We start from the raw sequence: 12,226 nt of genomic DNA on the forward strand, positions 1-12,226 counted from the left end.
CATACATACATACATACATACATACATACATACATACATACATACATACATACATACATACATACATACATACATACATACATACATACATACATACATACATACATACATACATACATACATACATTCATCCAGAGTGATTTGAGATTTGGGCGTAATTGCATTTGTAAACAAACACGTCAATCACCGATTTCTCGCGAATAAAAGCTCAATCTTAAAAAGTAATAACACTATGAGGTAGAGGAATGATTCCTCTATCATTTGGTATAGTTTGTTTGTGAGATTGAGCTTTTATTCAAGAGAAATCAGTAATTGACGTGTTTGTTTACAAAAGCAATTACGCCCAATTCTCAAATCACTCTGGACATACATACATACATAAATACATACAAATCGACCTTAGTGGACTCCTGGAGCTTGATATCTCTTTGTTTGAAATATTACTAGTTCATTCATGATGTTGCAGCTCCCTGAGCATCCATGCCTCTCACGCTAAAGGTCACCAGTTCATATCTCGTTCCCAGACAACCCAAGTAACAAATGTAGAGCTGCTTGGCTATATTCAAAATTTATAAAGGTTTTATTGCAGCTGCAACCTACAGCTTTATGACGGTCATATACAATGCAAGTCATGGAACATTTTATAGCTATCTACAAAACCCCTATAAAGCTTATAAAAAAAACCAAATGATGCTTATGCTATTTTCACTTATGAAAGGTTTTATGATTGCCTTGAAGTATAAAAAAGCAATATGAATTGCCCCTATAAAACCCAAAAATAAATCCTTATATTGCTATATAAGTAAGCGCAATAAAACTAGTTGGCCATGAAACAGTTATTTTAAAACAATTATAAGCATTCAGTTGCAATTTGTCAGAAGTGTAAATATGCGGTTTATTTTTACAACATAGAAAAGAATCAAAACTTTCCGGTATTTCCAAGCGAAGCGCAAAGAATATCAACAAAATTGTTAGCACTTAAGAGATGAACTAGCCTATGGCTAAAAATCTCTATAATAAAGGGAAAAAAAAAAAATTGTTAGCATGAGCATGAAAACGTTTCGTGTATACGCGACGTAGTGTGCGTAAGAAAAACATCAGCAATCTCTATAATTCCAGAGTGATTTGAGATTTGGGCGATATTGCTTTTGTAAACAAAGACGTCAATTGCCAATATCTCTTAAATTAAAGCTCAATCTTACAAACAGACTATACCAAATGATAGAGGAATCATTCCTCTACCTAATAGCGTTATGAGATTCCGAAATTGAGCTTTAATTCGCGAGAAATCGGTGATTGACGTGTTTGTTTACAAATGCAATTACGCCCAAATCTCAAATCACTCCGGAATTCTTCCATTCTCGCTCGCATATACATGGGGTGACACTGTCGAATCTTGGTCGAAATACATGGAATGGTGACAGTTCTAGGACAAAAAAGTTGAAATCACGCATAACTTTTCATAAAGGTTAATGTACCATTCAAAACTTTTCCAAATGTTTGTAAAATTCATCGGTAGTAGAAAACAGTAGGCTGTGAAGTTTCAACGTCTTAAGAAGAGTTGTTTATTTTATCAATATAAACAACTTTGCCACAGTCGTGAAGTCTTCAAAACACAAGTTCAATGCATTGAAAAAAGTTATAGAAAAATATCATGTTCCACTTAAATGGAGAAATCTAAAAATAAAACACCAAAATATCCCTCTCTTAAATTTTGATATATTTTTTTATCGAGTATTGCTTAATTTTTGCTGAAAATGTCAGGTTGCGATTTTTTGCGCTTTAGGAGATATTAAAGTTCAAAAATTGTGTTTTTTTTTCGTTTTTTCAACAAGCTTAATCCAGTATGTTTCTTCACAAAAGCTATTTATGTAATGCATTTGCATAAGAGAAAGCAAAAAAACCGAAACAGAAAGAAAAAACCATATTTTCGACATTTTTTTTCTTTAACTTCATATAACTTGGAACCAGTAGACTGTGAAAATTTAACGTCTTTGAAAGAGCTATTCGTTTTGTCAAGATAAACAACTTTGCCCAAGACTTCAAGTCTCCAAAACGTTAAAGGAAGAAGTTAGGTTGCAGCGCCATCTTTGCGGAAGAGTTTTGAATTATTTGCTTATGTCAATAGATGGTCCTTATTATGATGAGAAATTTTACCGAAGACACCAAGTCGCGGAAATGCTTCGTTTCGGAGTTATTAATTTTGCTCCGCTAGGTTGCATTCGTGACCCAGTGTACAATGTAAGCATTAGACATTTTAAGAAATTGCGCTTGGTGTTTTTCTTGCCTGCTGTCCTCTGTCGCCATATTGTTATTATGAAAATGCCATTAGCCTTGGAATAAAATCCAAAAAAAAAAATCAATAAAATAATGGCTAAATTAGAGATCAGAAATGATTTCCAGTGTGCATTGGTATGAATTTATGTATTGGGATCTATTTTCTGTAAAATTAATTTGATTTCTGAAACAATCTTTTCTGTTAACTTGAATTATTTTGGAAGCGCATTTTTTTAACACTCATATTATCCCAATGTACACGATAAAATTTCAAGCGCATATGTTTTGAAACTTCTAAAAAGTCATATAATTTTCTTTAAGATTTTCACTAATATCGACATGAAACAAAATAGATTGCATGGTGATCTTGACACTCAAACCTATTTTTACCGCTAAAGATTTCCAAATGAAAAAAAAAAAGTTTCAGCAGAACAGAACAACAACAAGCTAAGTTATGGCGGTTGATTTGAAGCAATAATTAATGAATTGGATTTATAACTGATTTTCACCAAAGCGTAATAAAACTGCTCAAATACAATATTACTCTTAAAGAGGCTATGAGAACCTTTTGTAGAGTATCGGGCTTTCTGAAAAAAAGGTTTTATTGTGAATCTCAAACATGCTTTATAAACCTTATCAAGAGTGGCCCACTAAGCTGTATAACGATCTTATAGCGGTTATCAAAAGGTTGTGCTGGAGCTATTCATTTTATTGACGGTTTTATAAAATTGATCTCAAAAACCACTAATAGAGTGCAATAAAACAAGAAATGCTACTTGGGAAGTTAGAACATAACAGATAGAATGTTTACTCAAAAAGCAATCTGGCGAAGGCTAGGGGTAAAGGCAAACGAAAAAATCACTTTTCACAGAGTAATTTCAGTAGAAACTTCAAAGAGCCAGTTCATTTTCAGGTGGCATCCAAACAAGCTCCCACTTTCAGGCAGATGATCGTTTGTGCTACGTGGGGTAAAATGGACAATTTGAACCAGCCTAATGCATAAATGCTACAAGCAGTGCAAGATGTACAGGAACCTAGTAGACTTGATTGAGGATGCTGTCAATTAAAGTAAGCGTTTTCATTTTCCAAAATAGCGTGAAGGACTATTTCATAGTGTTCAGTATCTGACTTGAATTCATTGACAACGTTGAAAATTTTTAAGCCTATAACTTCTGGATTAATTCCAATTATTTGAAATCATACTGACTCTGATCATGTTTTCTGATCGCCGGTTTTCAAGTTGGCGTTCTATTCGTCAATGGAAGCTTTTATCAAAACAATAATATTTTCGAATAGCAAATTGCTGCGTTGATGGTAGACATACCGAAAATAACGCCAACAAGAGCACACGTAATAGTTCCCATTGGGAACTCGTAAAGCCATGTAAGTAGAAGAAGAAGTGACCACTTTGAGACGCTGAGGAGTTTGCTACAAAAAAGCAATGCATACCTCATTGGCCCACATTCTTTCGTCCGTCACCGTCAATTGCCAATTATAGACACTGTCCACCGACAAACCCGTGTTCAAATCCGGAGACTGTTCCCCTGATTGAACGGTCAATGACAAAAAACCGACCATCCTACATTGTTTCAATGACTCCGTAGTTAAATGCCTCCATAAAGCGCGTCATGCCTCAAGCTCCAATTTCCACTCACCCCAATGGCCTGAGCTGCAACCTCTAAAAAAAAAATACCATTCAAATTTCAAGGGCTTTGGCACACCGAATCGAACACACTGCCCAAAAAATTTGCGCATTAATTGATGTGTAACTACGCTCATAAATATGGATTAGTATGGGTATGAATTAGCAGTAGCAGCAGTACTTACCGGCAGGGTAGTTTGATCGCAGCATCCAACTCCGGACACGGACGCCAAGCATGCACGTAGGTGGCTATTGCAGCGACCGTGGCAAGAAACAGAAGTAACCATCTCGTGAGCATTGTGGTGGCGAAGCAGCAGACGCGATGCACCTATAGGTTCGTTTTTTTTTTTTTTTTGAACCATCAAAAAACGAAAATGAACGATTAGATGTCAGTCAGTAAGTCAGGTAGGCGGAGAGAGCCTCACGGCCCCATCATTCGAAGCGAAGGGAATCATGCCAGATTGTGCTGCAAAGTGAGAGTCATCGATCATCGACCGGCGATCAATGGCGCGCGACTAATTAGAGTAATCCACCGAAAAACTATAAAACTATCTCTTTGCGCTCGCGCGCGCACGTTCGCGAAGTTCGAGATGAGTTTGAGAAAACGGAGGCTCCTAAGCCGCAGATTACACCGATCAACGAGGGTAGTAGAGAGAGACACGGTAATTGCCGATAGCACTTTTCCACCGCAAATGCGATATTTTGTTATTATTGTTTCTTCCCTATACTCGCGAGAGCGTGCAAAGGGAGATGTTTTGATGTACTTTTTTTGGTTTTCCGCTCCGTTTGCACTTCCCGCAATTATATACGAATCGTCCGAATCACACACAGGCCTACACGATTTATCATGGGCTGTCTTTTCCTGTGTACGCAGGGTGAGAAAATCTTCACTTCAATCCACTTGTGTTGTGCAGATGCTGACTGATTTTTTTACCTCACAGCATTCCACTCTCGATGGAATTCCATTCAAGAATCAATCGTTTTCGAGTCCTACTTCGCATCGTTGGATGGCAGGGCGAGCAATTACGAAATCACTTGTCCCCTCGTTGCCGTATTTGGGGGACACACATCGTTTGTCCATCATCGTTTCATCCACTTGGTGTTTGATTATCAGATTTGTGCACCGGCCTCGGATTCGACCACCACCATCAGCAGCTTCATTTTCATTGATTTGTTAAACGTAAACATAGTCATAACCGTGCGAGAAGTTGTTTCACAATTTCACACGTTCCTCGTCTTGGGGACGTCGCTTGAATGGTTCACGAAAAAAGAAGATGTCCTCGACAAGCGTGCGTCCATCAATCAATTTATATGGTCAACCACGATGTGGAAGATGAATAAACTTGACTGTATCTCTGTACCGGAGAGGTTCACAATCAACGGTTTCACAAGACTTTGGGCTCGCCTAATGGATAGATGGACCCTACCGAGCGGCTTTACAACACAAAGGCACCTTCACCTGTGTGTATCGTCTTCAGCTAACAAGCGCGTCGATGCAACGCAGCATCCCTTGGTCCACGGTTGGCTTGAGGGCTGAGATCAATGGCAGGGAACCTACGGAGTGATTTAACTGCGTGTCGACTCGACTGACTGTGTGCTTGCTTGCATACCATGCTTCATCATCGCGCAGGGTGTGTGTTGGATGCTGCTGGTCCAGGTTGCATAACACATATCAGTAAGTCAAGATATGGACCGGTACACGTTCGGCGTACGTGTTTGTGTCATTCCGCGCCATCGCCGTCGTCGCCACCGCTTCCCCGGTGCTGCTATCCGATAGGGCGACTTTCCCTTGCATTGTGAAACAAACTAGTGGTAGACATTCATAACGAAGCTTATCGGTAATAATTTAAGACTTGTGAATGGGAGCCACACGGATCGCACCACCGTGACAGGAATGCATGCCAAAGAGCCATGGGTTCGTTATGCAATGGACTAGGTTTCGGGGTTCAGCTTCCGGTCGATTACAAAACTTTTAATCAAATCTGGCACTGTTACGATAATTTTTCAGCTTTACATTTTTCTCAGAATCTGAATGAATTGGTTGTAATCGAGGTAGATGTTTGTCAGGAGAATACAATATTTGATTTCAATTTACCGAGGAAACATTTTGAGCTACTACAGTGCCGTTATACGCATAAGTGCATCAGATTATCTGCAATTATTATACGAATGAGATAATTAGCATCCCTCACTTACTACATATGGACTGAATGTTTTGACCTGCGGTGTAGCACTGTATACTTATGTGCTGAAAATCTGATAAGGCAGTTGGGCTTGAACCATCATAAGTGTTGTATCGTATTTAGTTTGTGACATTGTACAGATATTTTCAGTTCATGATAAATATAATGCCAGTAAATACTTATTTTCCGTGGTATTAAGCTTGAATATTACTGACCCGGATAAACTGGATGATGGATTAGTTTTCTGGAATCTTTTATTTGGAATCCCAAGTTATCACACGTTGTTGGGATTGCCATCCTTCGGCATAGATCCACTGCACGATGGATTCGGGCCACTTCCCAAAACAGATATATTTTTGCTTATAACGATAGCTGCTGTACTACTTAAGTGATATAGCACTCAGTGGTTCCGGACAGTAGTAAGTTGAAAGGACAACTTCAAATTAATTAATATGTAAATGATTTATGGAATCCAGGGCTGTAGAGTCGAAGTCGGAGTCGAAAAAAAAATATGGACTTCGACTCCGACTTTAATGAAAAATAATTTTAAATTAGATCGTTCGAAAAGTTGGCTAATGATTGAATTTTAATGAGTATCATGAAAACTAACATGAACCGCCTAAACCCAAATTTACTGTTGATTCAAATCTAACAAACCTTCTCATATTGCAGATCAAAACTTTTATGTATACCTTATTACGTTGTTTTTCCTTTTAATTCTACTAGTATTGTTTCACTTTCACTTTTACTAATTCACTTTTCACTATTTACTTTCACTATCATTAAAAAAAAATATAAAAGATACGTATTTCGCTTCGTTAGTTTGTAAGTAGTAACTTCTTCAGTGTCTAGTCATATACCATGTTAAGCCTATGACTAGACATTGAAGAACTTTGCAAGTAGTAAACGAAATAAGAATCTGTTAAAGCTTTTTTTTTAAAGTGATAGTGAATACCCAAGTAATCAAAAGTTCCGCATTCAACGATTAAAATCACTTCCAAGATCCATAAAGTTCAAATAAAGTTCCGACAGAACTTTCAAGTTCCATAAAGTTCAAATAAAGTTCCGACAGAACTTTCAAGTTCCATAAAGTTCAAGTTTGTCTAGCATGTAGCTCCATGCATAGAAGTCGGAAGGATTCAAATCGGATGAAGAGGCAGGCAACTCTTTCGACTAAATATTGACCTCACACCAAGCCTGTGTAGCTTTTGCTTGGTGGCCTGGGGCAGAGTCTTGTTGGAAGCAGTATGGTGCATTCTTGTAGTGTTTCTTTAACGAAAAAAAGCAAATGGTTCTTCAAAAAAATCGATGTAATATTTGCTGTTGATTTTAACACCAGATTCAATGAACAGCAACGGAACCTTCAAAGTTTTGGAGAAACATCCCCAAACCATCACCCTGGAAACATTCTGGAACCTTTGAATAGCCAGTTTGTCACGAGTAACATCAGAAAGATACAGCGGCGTCAGTGGTGTAGTGGTAAGCGTGATTACCTCTCACCCCAGCTGGCCTGGGTTCAATCCCAGTCGGCGCCGCCGGGATGTTCTGAGGTATAACATCTCGGTGGCAAAGACCACCGACCTTTAAGGCAGTTCAAGTTAATTTCGAGTACTTTTGAACAGTTCCCTTAATTTCAGGAGAACAGCGAAAACCTTCAATAAGTTCCAAAAATTTAACGATAGTTCAAAGAACGTCAGAGAAGTTAAGTATACTTAACAAATTTTCGGAAACTTCATAGAAGAGATTCACAGAAGCCTCGGAACTGCAGGGATGTTTAGATATCTTTAGGGTAGTTCCAAACGTTTCAGGACAATTCCAAGAACATGATCACGAGAATAGAGCGTACTTCTGGGAAGTTCCGTGAATATCTGGAAAGATGAAGGAGAGATCTTTAGGGTAGTCCCATTTACTTCGCAAAAATTTTAGAAACTTAAAGAAGTTCATAGGTATGAAAGGAAATGCCGAGAATTTCGCGGAAGTTTCATAAACAAACTACGGGAAAAAAAAGAGATGTTCCGAAAACTTTTGGAATATTTTGGGAAGTTTACATGAGTCTCAAGGTGGTTCATTAGCTTCAGGAAAACTACAGGAACTTCAGTTTTATGAACTTCTGGGATATCCTGATAATTTTGTAGAAATATGGCCATGGAAGACAACCCCATATCCCTATTACAGACGTGTCGATTTATGTGTTTCTTCAAATGTCCAGCATTACAATTGAATTCTTTAGTATTTTGTCTCTTTTTAATAGTTTTTATTTGTTTTGTCCCCCCGTCGCGATGAGTCTCATGGTCATCTACTGGTCACCATAGCCGATCGAAATCCAGACAAATCCAGAACCGAACTACCGTTCATACTAGCGACAACGCTCTGATGAGACAACGAAACCCCATCTCAAGCTCCTCTCCTAATCCCATCCTAGGACAATGTACCCCTCTAACCTTGGGTAAGCCGCGAGTATTCGGCTCAACTCCTACTAGACATAGAAATAAGTGAATTTTGTTAAAAAAAAACAATGAACATTGAATTACCGGCTCCGTAAAGCTAACGCGATTGAGCCTTCCAAATAAATGAACTAGATAGAAACAAATGTTTTAGAGAAGTACAGAGAACTAAGGAAAACTGTTGAATCTTCAAAGAAGTACCAAATAGCTCAGAGAACGTAGGTCAAGAGACCTTAGGAGTTAAGTTAAGTTTTCTTTATTATGCTGATGCTGGTTCGCTTCCGCTATGACCTTAAGAGGTTTACAGAGATCATAAAAAGGTTCCAATGATTTCAGAGAAGTACCAAAGACTTTATGAAAGTCCGCATCAGTAAGAGTGAGTTCCAGTAAATTCAAGCCTGGACCATTAGCTACTGCAAAATTTCGAGAACTCATAAAAAGATTCGGGAATTTCAGGAATGACCAATGAACTTTAATCTTTCGAAAACTACACTAAAGTCCAGAGAACTTCAGGGGAGTTTAAAGGTTTTCAGGACACTTCCATTTATATCTGTGCCGTCCGAAGAACATCAGGAGAATTTTGAGAACTTAAGGGAAGCTCTGAGAAAACCAGGACAGATCAGAGAACCTATGGGCAGTTCCATTAATTTCAAGGAAATTGCTGTAACTTTGAAGTTTTTTTTCCCTTGACTTGGTTACCGACGCGCCAGGGAGGCAGCTCCCACACATGGACCCTACCTATCGAAACATCAAACTCATGGATCGGGGACCTTAACTTCCCTTCCACCGGCGCCGCTGGAACTTGAAGTTGTTCCGCAAACGTTTGGGAAGTTGCCAGAAAATGAGGATAATGTGAGATCATTTTAAGGGAAATTCCGTGATTTTCATGGCAGTTTCGAGAACTGCAAAACTTCAGTGCAGATTAGAAAACTTCAAGGCAGTTCCATTAATTTCAAGAAAATTGCGAGAACTTTCAGGATGCTCCTTAATATTCAAGAAAGTTTAGACTTCAAAGAATATTAGAAACTTTATGGCTGGTTCGACTACGATATTATTCATTATATTCAGGGAAGTTTCGAGTACTTTTCAGATGTACAGAGAACTTCAGAGGAGTCCCATTAACTTAAAAAAAAAATTGCAGGTACTTTCAAGGAGTTCCGAGGAAATATGAGATAATCCGAAAGATTCAGGAATTTCAGGGAATCATTGTAGAGTTTTCAGGGGAGTTTTATGAATATCAGGAAAATTTCCGGAACGTTAGAAAATATAAGCAACTTCAAAGAAGTAAGGTATTCGCAGTACAAACGTCGAGCCCGTGATTTTGCTGCCAAATTCTGTTTGTCGTTGCGATTTAGATCTGTTTTTACTTTATACGACTCCAGTCTCAAATACTGTTTTGATTTGTGGACAAAACCATGTGACATTCCTATTTTACGCGCCATTGTTAGAACAATATCCTCTTCACATTCCGGTCCATGACAGGATCAGCATGTCCAATGTTTCTTCTCGACCATCAAACGTTCCGAAAATGATTTGAGCACACCGTTAACAGTAGATTTAGGTAAATCCAATTTCCCGTATGGACAAGTCAATATTTGCATTACGTCCGTACAAAATCCGCTCGTGCACGTGTTTTTTATTCGTCGCCATCTTGAACACTAAACATGGAATGCAAACACCAATCATAGTCTTTTTCATCAATGACTCCCAGCTATACCTCAGCGAAATTGTTCTCTCCTACAGTGACAGTGATTTGAAGGTGTCCATCGCCCAAGATCACACTTGATTTTCGTAGACAAAAATCAACAAGTAAACAACTGCGGTTGATTTAGCAAGCTGTGATATCGCAGCTCGGAATGTCAAGCTAACAAAACTCACCAACTGCAAATCTCACCAAATTGTGGTGAGATTGAGTTTAATGATTTTTGCTTTACACCCTAATGCAACCGAAACTTCCATAACGGCTTGCAGCAGTCTATTCGCGTCTGCCATCGGTGAAGATTAAAAAGAGATCGCAAACTATGCTTTCTCTTTCTAAGAAAACGATGTGCAATGGAATCATTTTTGTGTCGAGTCAACTCTCAGCTTGATTTTTGCACGTTGTGTATAGTCTCGCTATATCAAAGGAGCTTGTAAAATCAATATCAAGCATGATATTTTGTTCCAATATCACGCGTGATATTGCGAGCGCATGAGAGCGGAAAAATATCAATTGATCTCTGATTTTGCCAACACTGATATGGATACAGACCTTACCACCAACTTCAGGGAAGTCCTGAAAAAAATCAGGTAAAATAAGCGATTTAATGGGATGTTCCATGAGTTTCAAAGCAGTTTTCAAAATTACGCGAAATTGCAGGAACTTTTAAAAAACTACAAGGGACAACCCTATGGGGTTGTACGCAATGGTGACGTTGGACTACGTGGTCTTATATAATAAATCTTATTTGTTAACTGCAGCAGGAGCTTGTGTTTTGTTAACGAATAGGAATTTGAGCGGGGTTCTCTCTGTTTATACTCTATAGTATGAAGCGCTTGACATAGATGACTCACAGCGAAGAGCTACTGATTCCGATCAATAGCGGTGCAGCTGCTTCCTCCTTCTATGTGTTGGCTGCAGCTCGCTGCTTGCAGGCAGTCTTTCGTTGTGTACTGGAGAACACCACCATTCAGCACGCGGTGATTGAATAAACATCGTTTGGTGAGACCGGATGGAATTTAACTTTGAAAACTGTGTTAGGGAAATCGCTTTTCGCATGCAATCGGTGATAATTTTAATTATGATAGCAACAGTTGCACATTCGTGCAATTTTCAATAGTGAAAAATGGTAAAGTCTTAAAGGATGCGTAGGAATATTTCTGATCAATTGGTGATACAATTATTGGAATTGTTCCAGGGGCAGCTGAGTTATTAACGTTCAAAATCTTTCATAATTTTGTTACATGTTCCATTTTTGGTTTTCACAAAGTGTACCCCCATATAGAAATCACAGACGTAGTCCTACATCAAAAATATTGCAGAATTCAGAGAAGTCTTAGTGAAGATCAGAGATCTTATGGGCAGTTTTAAAAACATCAGAAAAGGACGTTAAAATCAGAAACGGGTTCAATTTTAGGGAAGTTTTAAGATGTTGAAGTTTCGGTAATTTGAGGGCAGTTCCACGAATTTCAGAACGATTTCGAGAACTTCTTTGAAAATCTACACCATTTAAATTTCTGGAAAGTCCAAATTAATCCAGGAAAGTTATGAAATTGCTGGAAATCTTGAGAACTTCACAGAGATATTCAAGAAAACACCGGAAACTTCATAGAAGTTCAGGGAACTATAGGGAATATCCAAGAACTTCAGGGATTTAATTCTATTAATTTATGGGTGCTTAGAAAAGTTCTGAAATATTACGAGAACCTCGCAGATTTCAGGGATTTTCAAAGAGGATAACGGATTGTTTGGATATTTCTATTAAATTCAGGGCAGTACCAAGAGCTTCAGGAGAATTGGAAGAATTTGAGAGAAGTTCTGAGTAGTTCAGGGAAGATCAGAAGTCCCCAGGGAAGTGCTATTAACTTCAGGTTAATTATGAAAAGTTTAAAGAACATTCGAATACTTCTGGGAAATTGATAAAACTTCGGGAACTTCCTAGAATTCAAGAAAAAAATCGTAAACTTTTGAGAAGATCCAT

General features: G+C 38.2%; 1 protein-coding gene across 1 annotated transcript in view; it reads right to left on the reverse strand.

The window, feature by feature from the left end:
- Window positions 1–12,226, reverse strand: part of LOC135697414 (protein artichoke) — a 77,516-nt gene that overhangs the window by 44,473 nt on the left and 20,817 nt on the right. Inside the window, exon 2 of the mRNA XM_065217070.1 lies at window positions 4,105–4,247. Coding sequence (XP_065073142.1) covers window positions 4,105–4,217 — 113 coding nt within the window. The 5' untranslated portion in view covers window positions 4,218–4,247. The remainder of the gene's footprint in view (window positions 1–4,104; window positions 4,248–12,226) is intronic.

Source organism: Ochlerotatus camptorhynchus, unplaced genomic scaffold (assembly GCF_037179485.1).
Source record: "Ochlerotatus camptorhynchus isolate MF236.1 unplaced genomic scaffold, CSIRO-AGI_Acam_v1.1 ptg000070l, whole genome shotgun sequence".
NCBI lineage: Eukaryota > Metazoa > Arthropoda > Insecta > Diptera > Culicidae > Ochlerotatus > Ochlerotatus camptorhynchus.